This window comes from Cornus florida, unplaced genomic scaffold (genome assembly GCF_030987335.1).
Source record: "Cornus florida cultivar Cherokee Brave unplaced genomic scaffold, ASM3098733v1 CherokeeBrave_3.0.0_Hap2_Chr06, whole genome shotgun sequence".
Taxonomy (NCBI): domain Eukaryota; kingdom Viridiplantae; phylum Streptophyta; class Magnoliopsida; order Cornales; family Cornaceae; genus Cornus; species Cornus florida.
Genome location: NW_026775576.1, coordinates 67,904,936 through 67,923,995, shown reverse-complemented (window position 1 = coordinate 67,923,995; position 19,060 = coordinate 67,904,936). Strand labels below are relative to the sequence as shown.

At 35.6% G+C, this 19,060-nt stretch overlaps 1 protein-coding gene across 5 annotated transcripts; it reads left to right on the top strand.

Moving 5' to 3' along the window:
* The first annotated feature begins 1,272 nt into the window (after positions 1–1,272).
* On the top strand, positions 1,273–10,631 carry LOC132311850 (alkaline/neutral invertase E, chloroplastic-like). Of its 5 annotated transcripts, none has more exons than XM_059809977.1 (7): positions 1,273–1,489; positions 2,763–3,591; positions 4,518–4,683; positions 4,788–4,999; positions 8,910–9,403; positions 9,510–9,558; positions 10,126–10,631. In XM_059809977.1, exons 2-7 carry the CDS (start codon positions 2,866–2,868, stop codon positions 10,450–10,452), a joined length of 1,974 nt encoding a protein of 657 aa, XP_059665960.1. In that variant the 5' UTR covers positions 1,273–1,489; positions 2,763–2,865; the 3' UTR covers positions 10,453–10,631. The 5 variants fall into 5 exon arrangements, with proteins under 5 accessions (XP_059665960.1, XP_059665962.1, XP_059665964.1 ...); XM_059809979.1 differs by having other exon boundaries at positions 1,855–3,591; XM_059809981.1 differs by having other exon boundaries at positions 1,273–1,588.
* Positions 10,632–19,060: the final 8,429 nt, after the last annotated feature.

Sequence of the window (19,060 nt, the reverse complement as noted above, 5' to 3'; positions counted from 1 at the left end):
TATAAAATAAATGTTATTGATTTCCACTTTATTTAAATTTAATGAGCACGACAATCATGCTTCATTTAAATTTGATGAGCATCCACATTTCTGAATAGAGCAACAAAAAAAAAAAATGATTTTAAAAATAATAAATTCCATGAAAAATTATTGAAGTGCGTGTGGAAACACGACGTCTCACAAAATGTGTGGACAAAATTTATTCTCAACAGGAGTATTATTTGAAGATTGGTTGAAAGGGAAATCCACGAAAATTAGGCGGTTGACTTATGCGGCTATGCGTCACGTAAGAGAAAAGAAAAAGGAAAAGAGCCTATCAACTATTACAACCACAATAATTACTTTACTTTAAAGCGTGTATGTATATATATTATATGTGTGTGCAATTTGCACACACTATGCACAACTGCTACTCCAAAATGCGTGGACCGACATAAGTTTCAAATAGGAGCTAATATTTGCCCAAAAGCATGGCATTTGATAAAATAGCAGACTTTAGTTTTAATAACCTCGTTTTAAAAGATATTTTGATATATAACAAAAATATCATGAAATGTCATTAAAATACAAAATATTAATTTTCATACTAATTTTATATATATATACATTTTAAATTTTTTTTAAGGGTTTAATCAAGTTTCTTTTTTTTTTTGAAAAAAAATTAAAATCACGTAGGGTAATATAATGTTTATAAAATGGGAAAAAAATAAAAAGGTAATAAAGTTTTCTGGTTGGATAGATTTTTTTTATTATTATTAAATTATATAATGGTATGAAAGACATTTCACATTTTTAGAGATGTTAAAGTAGTGAAGGCTAGATCCACTTTGAATATGGCCCAGAAGTTTATTTACTAGGCTTTGGAGCTTAGTAAGTCCAAAGTTTGGGATTTGATTCTCGCTGGGTGTTCTTTGTGGCTAGTATTTGCTATCCCTATAGTGACTTACTCGATCTGAGTGGGGAGGGGTTCTAAGGGTTCATGTCATCTTAGACACCCCGGGTTAACGAAAAAAAAAAAAAATAGTGAAGAGGCTCTATGGGTATGTAATTTGTTCAAACCTTTGGAGAGGCCAGTGAAATTTATCCAAAGAAAAAAAAAACACAGAGAATATTTAATGAATAAAAAAAAGTTTGCTTTTTGTAAAATTCTACAAAATTTAATACAGATATTATAACTAAGAGGGTATACTATATACTAAATAAATAATCTAAAAAAAAAAAAAAAAAAGGGAGAACAAAAAAAGCATAAAAAAATCATACATGTATGGACAAAAATAACCGTAGAACTTTCCTCTGATCTCCCATCTAACTTTCGTAGACAATATATTATCAATTTTATCACATGCTCTGATTACGATTGTGGTCTTGTTTGAAGTTTGAATACAATATTGGTTGGTTGTTAAACATTTCCATTTTTTTTCCATTTCCTTTGGTCCCAAATAGTTCAATACGAGCCAGAGATTTCTGTTTATGCTTCTTCAATCACCAGGTAAAAACTACAATATTTCTTCAAATCTTTTATTGTCTGTCTAAATATTTTATTTGCGGTCTCGATTCCTTCTGCTATTTCATTAATCAACTCAAAAAGGTCGAAACTTTTCTGGGTTCTCTGTTATTCGGAATGTTTCGATACTTTTTGTTGCTTTATTTTTTTTTTCTTCTTTTATATTTTCCATTGAATCAAATTTGAGTAAATATGAAATGGGTATGCTGCAATAGGAAAGATTTGAATGGTATTAGCAACAAAAAGTAAGAATTTTGATGAAAAAGTTAAGTTAGTGACTCGTGTATGCGTGCTGTGTATGTATATATTTGTGTTTCTATGTGGTATACATGTGTTTAATTATTCTGCAGACTCTGCTACAAAAGAATTCATTTAATGCCTGTAAGATTGGAAAGGGTTTTGAGGGCCAGCTATAAGGTTGCTCCATTGTGACCTCCAATGGAGGTCAGGGTGTCGAAACAAGGAAACAGCCTCTCTATGCATAGGTAAGGCTACATCCTACCCTCCCAGACCCCGGAATGGCAGGAGCTTCGTGCACTGGTTTGCCTTTTTCCAAGATTGAAAGGGTTTTGCTGCAATTTTACTTTTGTGGAAGTTTTTGAGATTTTTGCATTGGAGCATATGAAAATTCTGCTTTCTGATGAACTTTGTTATTGTATGATTTTCCAATTGCATGCTTGGTGCCACTTCTCTAATGTGTAATCCATGACAAGCCCATCATAAATTACATAGGCAGGAACATGTCATATATAAATTGGCAACGTACTTGCAGTAAGCAAAGATTTTCAATAGTCTGATGTTAGCTTGAAGGAAAAAACCTAACTAATATCTTACCTTCGACTCTGGTGTTAATTTATCTGTGACCAGAATGGAACAAATACCATCTTGAGATATGGACAGTTACACATGGCCCAATTTTAAGTGGAGGAGTTAGTTTTATCAGTTCCTAAACAATGAAAGATAGATGATTTGAATTTTGATTTCCTATTCATGTTTTCATATCTTTTGTTGCAGAATCAAGATGGCGCACTAAATACTACCTATATATATATATATATATATATTATGCATATATATAATACACACACACACACACACACTTGTTTCTCTATGTTCTAAATCAACTACTATGATTTCATTCCACTGATCATTTTGTATGTTGATTCTGTTCTAACATAATTTTGGCATTACAATTAGCCATCTGACTAACTTCTTATATTGATCCTTATTTCACTGTTTTTATTTTTATTTTTTAAAGGTGCTTTAATTAAATAGGAGTGCCAAAGGAAAGTGGAGATCTTGAATTCTCTTCAACCTACCAGATTTGAGTTTATTAATCTTCATTTCATTGAATAATAATTATGTCAATTGGTACTTCTGAGGTTGTTCTTCAAGTTCTGTGCGGGGCTCTACCTCGCCTTTGTGGTTCTGATCCATGTTTTAGCAAATCAGACTCAGAATATCCTTCTAAATCTTATGTTAAATCAAGAAAGAGAAGAAGCTCAATGTATATGCAATTTCTCAACTGTTCAAGCGTGCTAAGAAATAGCATTGGCATTCATCAGTTTCCTGGTATACGTAGTGTTTCACATGGAAGTATTTCAATTGATCGGTTAATGCGCCTAAGTTGCAAATGCCAACAGGCCGAAAGAGTGTCTAAGGGTGTAACTCCAGACGATGGTAATGGAACATGGTACGTAGAAAACGCAAAGAAATTAAATACAATTAATGGTATGGTGAATGCACCAAATGTTTTTGAGTTTGAAAAGGTTGAAGAGGTAAAACAAGAAAAGGAGAGTTTCACATCCAATGGTAACATAGCTGCATCGGGAACAGCAAGAGATAACTTGCACAAGGTTAGTATTGACTCTATTGAGGATGAAGCGTGGGAACTACTGCGGGAATCTATGGTTTATTATTGTGGTAGTCCTATTGGAACAATAGCTGCACAGGACACAACCGGTTCCAGCGTTTTGAACTATGATCAGGTCTTTATTCGTGATTTTATACCTTCTGGTATAGCTTTCTTATTGAAGGGAGAGTATGACATCGTTCGCAACTTCATCCTTAACACACTTCAGCTCCAGGTAATTGCAGTGCTTCTGTTTCCATTACCTACTTGATACTAGCAACCAAATGTTTGCATATCCTTTTCTCTCATCATAAAAAAGTCTTCAACCATCCAGTGGTAATACAACTAAATTATCTATTTGTAATTTTTATATCCGTGTTGTTGAGATTTTTCTTAAAATATCTAATGTGCTATTGGGTGCTACGAATGTATGTTTGGAACATTTTTAGTCAAATGGAGACTCGTGCGTAAAGAATTGCAGCTTCTATGATAAAGACAGATGCTAAAATTTTCCCTTCGATTTCTACTTCTAATTCTGAACTTGGAAAAATCTAAGCAGCAGTGTGCCTTCTGCTGGTTCATTATTTGCCCAATACTAGTGTGATATTTGTTAATCATATAAGTGAAATCCTGAATGATAATAGTTGTCAAGTGTGGTTGCATATGAGCATATACACACTATTTGCATATACTTTGTATGTAGTAGTTATGTTACACCAATTCTGTAATTATAGACATACTATTTGCATGCATTAGCATACATGACAAATATTTGGGCTTTTGCTAGAACATGGGTGAACAATCGAATATCAATGCCTATGTCATTGCATTGTTCTATATTTTTTCACAATGCAAGCTTTTCACTACACTGGTTATATAGTTATATACCACATATATGCTACCCTCGGCAGGGTGTTTGAATGCATGCACATATGAAAATATATTTTTTTCATAGTTGGGTACTCACACACACTCATGCCTCCATGGAGGCTTGACCCCTTGACCTCCATTTGGGAGGTAAGGGCCTGATACCGCTAGGCCACTGGCCCATTGGTCTCATATGAAAATATTGCTTACAAGTTATTAGTGAAAATGATTAATCATAAGTTGGTTATATAGTGTATTTATCCGTTCGGGTGTACATGACTCCTTATTTTGCAGAGCTGGGAGAAAACTATGGATTGCCATAGTCCTGGTCAAGGGTTGATGCCCGCTAGTTTCAAGGTCCGCACAGTTCCTCTGGATGGTGATGATACCGCAACAGAAGAGGTATTGGATCCTGATTTTGGAGAGGCTGCAATTGGCCGTGTTGCACCAGTTGATTCTGGTAAATAAAATGTCAGTTAAAAAAGTTTATTATGAGAAATAAAAATCTCTTTGCATTAGGATTTCATGTGTGAATTTTTATGCATCACATTATGTAATTTTCAGGATTATGGTGGATCATACTGTTACGTGCATATGGAAAAAGTTCTGGAGATCTCTCTGTTCAGGAGAGAGTTGATGTTCAAACAGGAATTAAGATGATACTAAGGCTATGTCTTGCTGATGGCTTTGATATGTTCCCAACTTTATTGGTGACTGATGGTTCTTGCATGATAGATCGCCGTATGGGAATTCATGGCCACCCTCTGGAAATTCAGGTAAATAAGTTACTCAAGCCATTCTTAATTGGATGTGTTTCAGATTACTAAAAGAGAAGAAAGTTTTCTTAGACTCTATAGCCATTATATTATTAAGCAAGACATGAATATGAAGTGATAAAGCAATCCATATGTACACATTTTATAATAATCAGCAAGCTGTCAAGATTTAAGTCAAAAGACTGATAAAAGTTAGTATCCAATTTTTCCTTCTTGAAATAATGGGGGGAGTGAATGATTAAAATCCTAAAACACAAGAAATAAAAAATAACAATTTTACCTAACTTGCTAATAGTTCTACTTAGGTTGTTATTTATGTGTACACGTGTCAAAAATATTATTTCGGTTTTACTACCATATTATATTTTCCATGTCTACAATAGCCTAATGCTATGTTTTATTATAGTAATTCAACATTATGCAGAAATATTAGCTTTAGAATCTTTTATACTTGTTTTTTACTAGTGAAGAATCGATTGATGTTATATGATAACTCTTCCGGATCTGCGTTAAATCCTGATTTTCACCCTAGTTTCCTTTCATGTGAATGGATATCTAGGCCTGATTCAATGAGTCAATTATGTGGCTTATCTTCATGCATTTATATATTTTTATTATATGTTTTCAAGCGTTTTCACGTTTTCCATCCTTTTTTTCATTGTGTTCTCAGTTTTCACATTTCAGAAACCGAAACAAAATTTTAATCCTTACCATGAGAAGATTCGACAATTAAATTTTACATTGCCGAAACAAAGTTTTGGACTTAATATTCTCTGGAATAAGTATTAATAAACAAGTTGTGACACCCATAGAAGCCCTGGACAGCTTCATTCAATACAAATAAATTTATCAAGACATATGATCCTTCTTTTCTGAATACTAGCATGTGATGCACTCTAATCAAGTGTTACTTACCTTATAATATCTTTAAATTTATTTATTCGTTTAAGGGGATCCATTATGTTATTTTTATGCTTCTATTGAAAAATTTGAATTTCCTACAAATGAGGGGTTGTGGTAGTTCCGAAAGATGTTTAAAAAAAGTTGTAAGGGTATTACTAAAAGAATGCTCAGAGCACCAGAATGGTGTTCTATTTATTAATTATTAATAAATTAAAACATAGTTCTCTTCATACAATCAATTGTTAGTTTGCGTCGTCTGCTGCCACTCCTAAAGGTAATGGTTCAGGGTTCAAGTCCTGACTGGACAAGGGGACAAGGATGTGTATTGTACTTATCAGATTAAGGGGAAAGATAGAGTTCCCCTTATGATGCTTAATGCATTGAAATGGATCAAGGGGTAAATTTTGCTTTGGCCTGGTCACATTGTGTAATTGATGGAGATACTTTCATGCTTCTGAGGTTCATGAAGGTGGCGGAAGCAAGAAAGAGAAAAAATAATCGGAGGACCTCCAGCTGTTGGTTTGAGTGGTATGCTTTATTTGCTGTGTAAAAGATCATTGAAAAGCCCCAAAGGAGGCCCAGTCCAAGCATACATGAAGTATACAAAAGAGACCCTTGTTGATAGACTAAAACCTACCTAGAATTTATACTGCCTAGTGCCTATAAAATCAATAAAAGAACTAGATACCCCTTCCTAGAAAGTGATTTGTCCAAATATGGATTAAAACCTCCCGCACGGCCAATTTAATACAAGTGGAGGCCTAAGGTGAAATCTTGTAACCTTATTGAGGATTGGATATCCAAATCTTTCCATCTGAAATAATTTATTTTCCCTCCATTTTTCTTGTCAATATGAAGAAGTTTTGAGTCGTATCTCCTACAACTCTCCAAGAGATAGGTTTACAATTCACATCCTGCTTGGAACACAGATATGTATGGTACTTATCATGAAAATAATAATAAAAAAGGGAGAAAGAATGATAAAGAGTGAGATACACTTGTAAGTTGTACGAATAATTGAAGTTCAATTGTGCATGTCCAATTACTCAGCACCTTACTTGTTAGAAGAAGAAAAGAAAATTAACATTTATGTGTTTCAAGTAAAAATATAGAACATGGTATGCATAAGATAAATGGAGGCTGGCTACTTCTATTTTTGTTTATTTATTAGACACTCTCTTGTACCCTTTCCTTGCGACTTTGTGGAAAGGGGATTTCAAGGTTTTGAACCTTCATAGAACTTGTGTAGTTATGATGAAGGGAATATAGTTGGACAATGCCCAGCCTTCAGCAACCCTCTACAATTCTTCATTGGTTGAGGATTTTGGGTTCTGTACACTTTAAGGAATCTATTGTGCTTCTTTGAATGTTATAATGACAATGGAGGAGTGCCATGTCAAATGAACCTTAATAGTCAAAACTTTGATATTTTTTATTTATTTATATATTTTTTAGTACCTAGATTTTGATCATTCTTTAAGCTCAAATGCAAGTTCCACACAAGAAGGTGCATTATTATTTCCAAATCACAGATTAAGAGGAAATTTGAGAAGATTTTTCGTGAAATTTGGTTGAGATTTCACTTTGAATGGTATCACTAATTGATTGTGCACATTATTACTCACACCCTTTATAACGATCAATTGATAATACAATTGGAACTATATTTCGGGAAAGCCTTGTTCGGGTGAACCCCAAGGGTGTTTTTCCCTCATCACAAATCTCTTCTTTTGCTGGATGCGAAGTGTTTAAATTATCTATCATCCCATTGCTAAAGTTTCATGATGGCAAATATTTTTGAGAACTCAATAGAGTGAGACATCTGAGTATTGTATGCTTTAGTATGTTCATTCATGTCAATTCACATCGTTAAGATTGTGGTTCTGTAAACTAGATAATTTGAGGTATGTTTATGTGTACAGTGGTGAATACCATGTTCTAGATTTTTACTTGAAGCACATAATTGTGAATAATGTCCCCATAGTTTACTTTTATCATCCTTTGAACATGAGAACAAGTAATATGGGCACAGAAATAGAGGGAAAACTCTTACTTCAATACATGATTTAAAAGTAGAAATGAAAGATTCTTTGAAAAAGTTTACACCTAGATCATAGATCGTGACGAATTTAGATTGAGTGGGCTTAAATTGCAAGCCCTGGGGATAATACAGCTTCGTTTTAGGGAGTGTGCTACAAAGCTAATGAAGCTGGTTTTATTGTATGCTCTTGAGAAAGCAGCGGACTTGTACATGATCAAAGATATCAGACTGTTTACTGTGATTCTCATTCTCCAAATACAAAGATCAGTCAACGATTAAGAGATTAATCTACTTAGTGGATCTTTAAGACGTGATTTGTTACAGAGAAGTTGTTTACTATTCTAACTGTATGGTTTGCTTCCCCTTCAAAGTTCTTCAACTTTTTTTTTTTAGTTGAAAATACACAACTATTGTGGTGTGTAAATTGCATCATCTCTTAGTAAGGGCATCTGATGTTATAATGGCCTTTGTTTAGTGGCATGTCGCTAGGTTTTCCCTTCATAGAATGAACAAATGAAGTGGCTTCCTGCAATGATAAATAAAGAATCACTTGCTTGCTGTGCTGAAAGGGGGATGGTTTAACAAAGGCGTGTTCGCGAGTGGATAATTGACTAGATAATTGTTGAATGTGTATTTACATATCTTGAACTCAATGTTTAAAAGAACCGAAATATAGAACATGATAAAATGTTTTGACTTGCTATTTGGCACAGATTGCCTTATAACATGGGACTAGAAGAATCCACAGACCAGTTTTATGTGAACAGTGAGGGGAAGATTGTAATGAACAATACAAAAAGGATTGCATGAGTAAATGGTGATGACCATCAAGACTTATAAGCTTTACATATATCTGATGCATTATACAAATTTAGGTTATCTTGCATGTCATATAGCCATATAGGCATGTTTTAGCATGCGTCTTATTACTCTATAATTATGGTAAAATGTTGCCTTTTGTTGTAGGCACTATTTTATTCAGCATTACTTTCTGCACGTGAGATGCTCGCTCCAGAGGATGGATCAGCTGATCTCGTCCGAGCACTGAACAATCGTCTTGTTGCATTATCATTCCATATCAGAGAGTATTACTGGATTGATCTGAAAAAAGTCAATGAAATTTACCGTTACAAGACTGAAGAATACTCGTATGATGCTGTTAATAAGTTCAACATCTACCCAGATCAGATTCCTCCTTGGCTGGTGGAATGGATGCCTAATAGAGGAGGCTTTTTGATTGGGAACTTGCAACCAGCTCACATGGATTTCCGTTTCTTTTCACTAGGGAACTTGTGGTCTGTAGTGAGTGGTCTTGCAACAGTGGATCAGTCACATGCAATATTGGATCTCATTGAAGCCAAATGGGCAGATTTAGTAGCAGACATGCCATTGAAGATTTGTTATCCTGCACTTGAAGGTCAGGAGTGGCAGATTATCACAGGCTGTGATCCCAAGAACACGTAACATTTCTAGACTTTGCTTTTGTTTTTCATTCTTTGTTTTCGGATTAATTTTTATTTATTTATTTGTTCATCTCACCCTCTCTCATTGTTGTTTTTAATGCAGGCCTTGGTCTTACCACAATGCAGGTGCCTGGCCCACGTTGCTCTGGCAGGTAGTCATTTGTTTTAGAATCTCGAGTTTGATGATAAATATTCATGCTTTATTGTTGCGTTAAATCAATTTATTAACCAATTTCATTTCATAGGCATTTTGGAGGTCGAAAGGAAAGTGTTTTGTGTTAAATTACACCACATACTCACAAGTCTTATTAATTCCTTCTATCGGCCTAAATTGCATAGGTGCAAGTTTTGGAACTCTTAATGGTAATGGCATCCTTTGAGGATGATTTTTGTTCTGATTTTCCTTTTTGAAAGATATTTAGGATCCTGCTGGATGATCAGCTGGGTATACATTTACATGTCTGCAACTCTGCACCAATACCACACTATAAAATATTCAGGATACCAGCTCCTCGAGGAGCTTTCTGTCATCAATTACCAACCTATTCGGGTGAACATAAACCATTTTCAGACCTTACCCTTGTAAACATGTAGAGAGTACGAAATATTTGACTTATGTTGATATAACCGGATTGGTTTTTAGCATAGTATAGTAGTAACATGGATGAGCATAAATTAACAAAAAATTCAGTGTGACGTATTCAATTGGCCTCTTGCAGCTTACTGTTGCATGCATTAAGATGAATAGACCAGAAATTGCGGCGAAAGCTGTTGAGGTTGCAGAGAGGCGCATATCACGGGACAAGTGGCCCGAATATTATGACACCAAAAGAGCAAGGTTCATCGGGAAACAATCGCGCCTGTTCCAGACCTGGTCGATTGCAGGATACCTTGTGTCGAAACAACTCCTTGCTGACCCCCTAGCAGCGAAGATTCTGATCACTGATGAGGATTCGGAGCTTATCAATGCGTTCTCTTGCATGATCAGTGCTAACCCGAGAAGAAAACGCGGTAGGAGGAGCTCAAAACAGACCTACATTGTATGAACTGTCTTTGGACATAACTTATTCAGCAGAAAGTAGTTGATTCTTTATTTCTTACTGTATTCATGTAAATATGGGGTTTCCACACACCCCTTTTAAGGTTTCAAGACAGTCTCTTATTTGCTGTTATTTGTGATTGGGCTAATTAATAAATGTAATATAGTTCACATTTTTATTTTTTACATTTATTTATTTATATTTATTAGCATGTATGTTAAAGTTGGTTTAATCAGACAATTTTTAATTATTTTTATTTTTATTATTTTTTACATGGCAAACAAAAACAAAACAAAGCAATAACAAAAACTTGCCCACCACCCAACTGAGCAAGCAAACCATGGAACACCTGACTAAAAAGAGAATGCTGAGCAAGTGAAAGGTTTGCAACATCATGAGCCACCGTATTTGCATCACGATGCACATGAGTAATCCTAACAACATGAGAATCATTCAAAAGCTGGTGAATATCATAGACCAAGGAAAAAATGGCTGCAGGACAAACTCTATCTCTCCGCACAGCCTCACATAACACCAGAGTATCAGTTTCCACATACAACGAAGGAAACTGAAAATCCCGAGCTTTGCATACAACGAAGGAAACTGAAAATCCCGAGCCCAAAGCAAAGCCTCCCACAAAACAAACACCTCTGCCGAAAGGGCTGAAGAAGCTTTAAAAGACTTGAGCACCACCACTCGCAAAACGACATTGCCATGACCGCGAAAAACAATTCCACCCCCGGCCCAACCTTGACCAGTAAGGAAAGTAGCATCAACATTACATTTAACGGATCCAAAGTCTGGAGGCTTCCACCGAGCACAACAAGAAAGAACCTTGGAAGGATCAACTCCCGACACGTCCATGCTAAGCTGACAAGCATCTCTAAACTCCCAAAAGGCTGCCACTGCCAAGCTCACAACTCCCGAAGTGGTAAAAAGTTCTCTCTTTAAAACCAAACTATTTCGAGCTTTCCAAAGTGCCCAAGCAACAAAAGCCACCATATCCTGCACATCAACCCCAAAACTGTATGCACATAGCTAACCACCAATCCTCAAAAGACTGACCAGCCCAAGTTGTACCATCCAAACGCAGAGGAGAAATCTATACCATCCTCACTAGACTGAATAGCCTTAGGGCATCGGAAAATAATATGCTCCACATTGTCAGGTCCTCACCACACTCCTCACAAAAATCATCATGCACCAAGCCCCTGATCATCAAAGCAGACTTCATTGGAAGCACCCCTTGAACACACTGCCATAAAAATGTTTAATCTTCTGTGGACACCCACAATTCCAAATATGTGACTAGCTCTTTGGATTACAATTTTGATTATCTACCTGAGGCGCAAGAAGAGAAAAGGCCACGTGATAAGCTGATTTAACCGAAAAAATTCCATATACCCCAGATTTGACGATCCGCAAGACCCCGCATGCTAATGGGAATCCCACATATAGCTGCCACAACCTCCCCAGAAAACAGCTGAAAGAGGAGATGACTTTTTCACGAAAAAGTAGAATAATCAATGAGCTCATCCACTTTATGAACAGGCACCTGTGGATTCACACACTGTAAGGTCTCAATGGAAGGTATTCAGAATTGTTTCAAATATTAATAGATTTTCCATCACCCACAATTCATCGAAAGCCTTTTTTAACAACGGCTTTTGTGGACCATAAGCTCCGCCAAGCACAGGAGGGAGTGCATCCTAGAGCAGCTTCCATAAAAGAACAGTTTGGGAAATATTTCGCCTTTGCACAATTTAAAAGCTAATCCCATAGGCTAATGTTATGCGTTTAGATAATTTATGAATAAAAGGGCTATTATCAAACATGTTTATTCTTCAAATATGTTTTTATAAGCAATAAATTCTATATTACCAAACGTGCCGTTTGTTGTCATTAAATATGTGATTTGTATGGAAGTTGAATCAGTTTTGTCTTTATTAAACACAACAAAATGTATCTACACTAGACTTGACCAAAAGCAACTTTGATCAACTCAATTGCGTCACGGTGTGGGCATCTGATAATATTCACAACAATAAATTCTCTACAGATTTTTATATAAATTCTTAACTTTTGTAATGTTAACATTAAAAAAAAAAATTCTTCTCTCATTCATTATAAACTTCACTTAAAGCACTATTGAGTGATAGGGCTTTAGACATTCTTTCAGTGCTTGCTAAAGAAGTTGAGGTCTCCGCCCCTTTTATAAACATATTTCTACTCCAATGAACCGTTTGGATAGATTACAAATGCACCACCATGATTAACTCTCTAGAATAGTATATAAAAACATACATAGTTACCCTCTCTCCAAAGCTTTTATATACTCTAAAATTCTTTAGACTTCACTACCACAATCTACAAATTTGTACAAAATTACGAACACTCTAAAAACTCCAGTAATCTTGCTTAAAAACTCCAGTAATCTTGCTTTGTAGTCTTATAGTATATTTGTCACTTGATAAGTGTATTATTTAAGGTTTTATATGATATTAATTTATTGAAAATGAATTTAGTTTAGACTTGTCAAGGTTGAATCTTGATTTATGTATATTATTTTAGCATGCTCAGCCTGAATTACTGGAGTTCATTATAACGACAGTTAATCTTAGATTGGCATAATGTGTATTGTTTGAAAACATCAATTTTTAAACAAGTATTTCTTTAGTTGTTTTATTTCCTGATAGATGGCATATACATATATATATATATATATATATATGATTATAGAATTTTGTTAGCAATATTGTATTGCAACAATTAAGTTTAATGTATGAAGGTATATACATGACTCAGTACGTGTATGTGTTTAATTAAGTTTAATGTATGATATTAATTTATTGAAAATGAATTATTTAATGTATTATTTAAGGTTTTATATGATATTAATTTATTGAAAATGAATTTAGGTTAGACTTGTCAAGGTTGAATCTTGATTTATGTATATTATTTTAGCATGCTCTGCCTGAATTACTGGAGTTCATTATAAAGACAGTTAATCTTAGATTGGCATAATGTGTATTGTTTGAAAACATCAATTTTTAAACAAGTATTTCTTTAGTTATTTTATTTCCTGATAGATGGCACATATATATGTGTGTGCGTGTGTGTGTGTGTGATTATAGAATTTTGTTAGCAATATTGTATTGCAACAATTAAGTTTAATGTATGAAGGTATATACATGACTCAGTACGTGTATGTGTATGTGTTTATATAATTAATAATTAGATTTAGGACTCTTGGGATGATTATATGATTTAATATTAACCTAATTGATTGCTGTTAAAATTAATTTCAGAGACCTTATCCATCTGTTAATGATATATAATTATATACATATATATATATATATAGATACACAAAATGCATTGTTCAGAGGTTACATTGATTCGTGTTAACCATGTGGGGGTACTGGGTAATGTGTACAACAATAGTATATGTTATACGTATGTTTTCTTGTTTAAAATGACTGACTTCATTGTACATGCATCTGTGATAGGTTAGATTGCATGTTAATATTGTCTTTCATAATTGTTTTTAGTGAATGACCTGGGTTCATACCGGGCATTGAAAACGGATTGGGTTCCGCGTGCGATATAATATAATATTTCTTTTTATTTAATTATTACTTTTTTTTAATTAATTTTAAACTAAAGGAAATTAGGAAAAATAGTACTATTATTCCAAAAATTTGCAGAAAATTTCAGAATATTAGTTTTATGTATAATAAACTTAATTTGCTGAAATACATTTTTGTAGTTTTACGAAATTAAAATCCGAAAAAAATATTATTTTCAACACTAAGATGGAAAGTACGAAAAGAATGTTAAGAGTTAGTTTCTGAAATTTTGCAGGTCATATCTAATATTAGGCTATGTCTAGAATTTTTGTACTCTTAGTGGTTGGGTCATTAGTTTCTGTTTTTGAATTAAAAGTGTATTTTGGTACTTTAATTATTAATTCGGATTATTAAATATTAATGTCTTCTAGAATTTATCATAATTGATATTTAATGGATGAGTTGGATTAGTAGGAGGGGTAGTCAGGGACTGACCCTATAATGACTTTTTGGGTATGGTCAGGTGCCTATGGCCATGGGCTTAATGTGCCCTTAGTGTGTGGACGTGATCCGGGATCATCTAAGGAGTAGACGTACAACCCAGCCATACGTGTGTTTTCGGTAGTCTGGAACTATACGATTCACACCGCTTTATTGGATGGGAGTTCAGGGCTTATGTGAGATATGTGAATTTAACAAAAGTAAATGATGGTTATTTATTGAGTTTGTAATTAACTGGAGTTAACCATTTTTTTATATTTATTAATGCACTTATTTGAGTTGCGTATATATATATATATATATATATATATATATATGAAAATATAAGGTAAGGTTAGCTTGCTGAACAATGATTGTGTTTAGCATTTCTTGCTGAGTTTGTGAGCTTACCCCATTATAATATTTTAGGTACACGTTGAGTAGGAACATGATGGAATCATATTGCAGCGATGGATATTAGCTCGTTGCGCATTGATTTGTTTTAGTTTAGCTTTTCCTTATTATGATCATTATAATAAGGCTTATGTTATTTTTGTAGAACCGTATTTAGTTGGTTCAGAGAACTTGGATTAATTTAGATGATGTTATTATTATTTTGGAAGTATCTATGTAATAAACTGTTAGATGGAGTTTTACCTCAATTTATTATTTATGGTGGAAGATTGTTGAGATTTTTTATAAGTCGTACGTACTCTAAATTTTATATACGGAACAAAGGGTTATTGTGCTAAAAATTTAGGGTGTGACACTTCACCACCACAATCTACTAATTTGTACACAATTATGAACACTCTAAAAACTTGTTCCAAAGTTTGACATGCAGGCTTCGTGCAAATTTATTTATTTATTTTTCACTAATTGCGTGTTACTTCCTCCTACTTGGCGGGGTGTGGCATTAGCTCTCGATTCAACTAAGATCACTCCGGTCTCAAGCCCTCACTTTATTTTGACATTCCTAATCTAAATTCCATCATAGCCGTGCAATTACATGCATTTTAAACTATATTTTTCTATTTTTGTTTGTTTTTTCAAGAAAAGTCAATTTATAAGAAAAGAAATAATTACTGATTTTATTTTTTTATTGAATATAAATATGAAGATGTAAGAAATTTTTCCTCTCAAATTAGAAAGAATAATTCTACACTTCAAAATTTTCCAACCCATTTTCCCTCTATTTTTAGTCTATTTATAGACTGTTACAGACCTTCTAGATAATTTCTAACTAACTCCTTGCATTGGGCTGTTATTCTGGGCTTTTCTTGATTATAGGCTCAATTCTGTCTATCTAAAGCTGGGCTTTCAACATGGTTCCCTGGTTCTGGGCTTGACAAATAGAGGCTTGGTCCTGAATGATTGTTCTTGTTTAGCTCACTCTTCACCTTCTGAATCGTACTCGGCCCATGTCATTTTTGGTATCTTCATCTACCCCCATAATCTCTCCCTCATTAATTAAGGTGAGATTATCGAAAGGACATAATCATGACCTGACGACTCGAAGTGGTGACATAGGGAAGTGAACGGTTGGCTCAGAGACCCATGCTTTGAGATTTGCTGCACCATCTTCAACACAACCCCTTGAATGTTGAATCATTTGTCCTTTAAAAAACCCCAACTTCCTATCTTTTGTCCTTCTTCAACCTTTCTCTTCTCCATCTTCTAGTGTCGTTCTCTTCGATTACTTTTGTCTCTTGCCTGTATTTTCCAGCGAGCTTCCCTTATTTTCACCGGCGAGTTTTTCCTGTTGCGATTTGACTCTTGCTTTGTGACTGGATACTCTGCAAACTCCCTTTTCAAGGTCAGTTCCTTACTCTTGCTGCTCTCTTTTTAGAAGAAAAGATTTTTACCCTTTAAAAATTCCCCCCCCCCCCCTTTCAAATGGCTCCCCTTGGTCTGAACGCGATTCATTAAAAAAATAATATCCCAAATGATGTCTGCCTCAGGGTTTATCTGGTGAATCTAGATAAGAGCACTAGTGAGGGTCTTCTTCCTTGGGAGATTCTCTTCTCGGCTCTTCATTAAATGTAATCAGATTTCTTCTACGCCCGTTCTTCTGTTATGTCTTTAGCAAATTAGAGTTTTCCCCTCTTCAGGTTAACCCTAACTCCTTAAGGTGATTTCAGTCCTTTTAATTTTGAATCATGATAGGGGTCTTAACCTAGATATCATATACCTTATCCTTTGTTACCGAATCGTCAAAACCAGAAGCAATGAAATGTACTTTCACTTCCATCCTATCGAGAAACGATCCATCTGTACGGATAAGCTCTCATTTGAAAAGGGCTGGAAGAAAAACTTAATTGGGATCAGTGGAAATTGGCGAACTCCATTCGTTCAGACTTTCCCTATCCCAACCACTTTTGGAGAGTGTTCTGTCCTTCAATATAAGAAATTTAAAAAAATCTTTCCGACTGCCATTGTGAATCCTGTCTTCCTCGTTTCGGTACTTTTCTTTGTAGTTGCCTTCAAATAAATCATAATGAGTTAGTTTATAGCGTTTGTAGGGCCAGGCTTGATACTCTGAATGAATGGGTTCAGAACAATATCCCCTCAGCTGCTGACTTGCTCACCCCTGAAAACCTCTCTGACATATCAGTTCTGGGATCCACCATAGAGAGTATTCAAATTCCTTCTTTCAGCAGGAGAAGACATTCGGCTCTTACTCCTTCAACTGCACCAGCCCCTACAACGACCACCTCAGCTGCCCCTATTTTGGCTCCAACTACCGAGCATCTAACCACTGAGCCCGCTGTCTCTACCTCTGTTGAAGTTCAGCCTGCTGTGCTGAACAATGAACCCTCTGACATTCTGACTGAGGCTTCCCCAAATGGTGCTCAGGATGTTGAGGATTCTTCTCAGAACAGTGGAGGATCTCCTCCTGCCCAGGTTGGTGTTTCAGAGAAGAGCTTGGGAAAAAGACTCATGCCTGAAGGAGGTCTTGATCAGAGTGACCTTCCTCCAACCCAGACGGCCCGTACCCTTTTCAGGGTCACTAACCCTACCCCCTCTCCTCAACTCTCCATTCCGGAAGGCAAATCAGCCAGAACCTCCGGTTCTTTACCAACAGTAACCCTATGGCGCCCCCTACTTAGTCGTAAGGATGGGTCAATCATTGCCCCCATAGATTCCTTGTTGAAGGATCCTCACACATCATTTGCCTTCTACAAAGGCTTTTGGATTCTTAAAGACATTGAAGTTCGGAACAAAATGACCTTCAATGAAATATATCAGAGATTCCCGGCAGCTACTGTTGAGGTAACTCTTCTTTTCCTCTTTATATATTTTTCCTCGTTCTGATTACTTGACTGTTATATTTAATAGAACACATTTGCCTTTGTGCAGACTCTGTTTGGGATGTTCACATTTCAAAAAGCATTAAAGTTCTAAACAAGAAGATCAAATCCCTCTCCGCTGGTCTCAAAAGATCTGTCGACTCAGAGAGACTAACTGAAAACAAAAACACTGAGTTGCTGGTTAAGCTGAATGAATCAGAAAAGGTGATGAACGCTCTGAGGATTAAAAGGAACGCTCTTAAGGCTGAGCAGGATGCTTTAAAAACTAAGCGGGATGTTCTTCAAGATGATGCGAACGTTCTAAAGACAGAGAGGAACGTCGTGCAGATAGAGAGGATTACACTGAAAGCCAAGAAGGGGGACCTCCAGCGTACCTTGATTGTTGAACGGTTATCCCGTTCCAATTCTGAGGAGAAGTTCTCAAACGAATGCTCTGCTCTGCTGAATGTCATAGGCAGAGTTGATGGTGGCATGAGAGCTCTCCATGCTCGCTTCACCAGGATTGGGGCTCTTAAGTATGCTAAGGGGTATAGAGATGGTTTTATTGACCGTTTTCCCCTCGAGGGCGAATCGAGCTCCTGTGCTGGTCCAGATGAGCTGGATACCTGTCTAAACATTGACCATCCAAACACTTACCAGGATCCACCCTCTGCCCCTGCTGAGAATATTTTTGTTAAGTGCCAAGAGATCACAACTTCAGGGATCATTCCACCCTTCCGCCCTTTGATCGTGCCTCCCATCACCACCATCGTTCCTTCCATATCAGTTGCTTTTGACATAATTTTGCTGACCGAGGAGGTCATTCATCTTAACTCTCCCCCAAGAGATGGTGATGCAGTCAATGGTGAAGATAACAGCAACGAGCTAATTGGTAATGATGGGGAAGACAATAGATCCAGACTAGGGGAAGAAACTGCAGACTAGCGCTCTGTTGATCTTTGTAGATTTTTTTTTTAAGGAAATATTAACTTATGTACTCCAAGAACTTATCCTGTGATGAATGAAATGATATTTTTGTTTTGCAAAACTCACACTCTTCAATTTTGAATGAGTTGATAACTTAATTTTCCTATTTGACTTTCATTTCATAGGTGTTCAGAATTCTGCTATTAGTGTCATTTGCCACTTGACTTTTAGTCTGCATTTGTGCTTGGCATTCGGCTAATAGTGCTACTTGCCATTTACTTTGCTAAGTGCTTGGCGCTCGGCTAGAATGCCACTTGCCACTTCACACACTTTTTTGGGCAAGTGTTT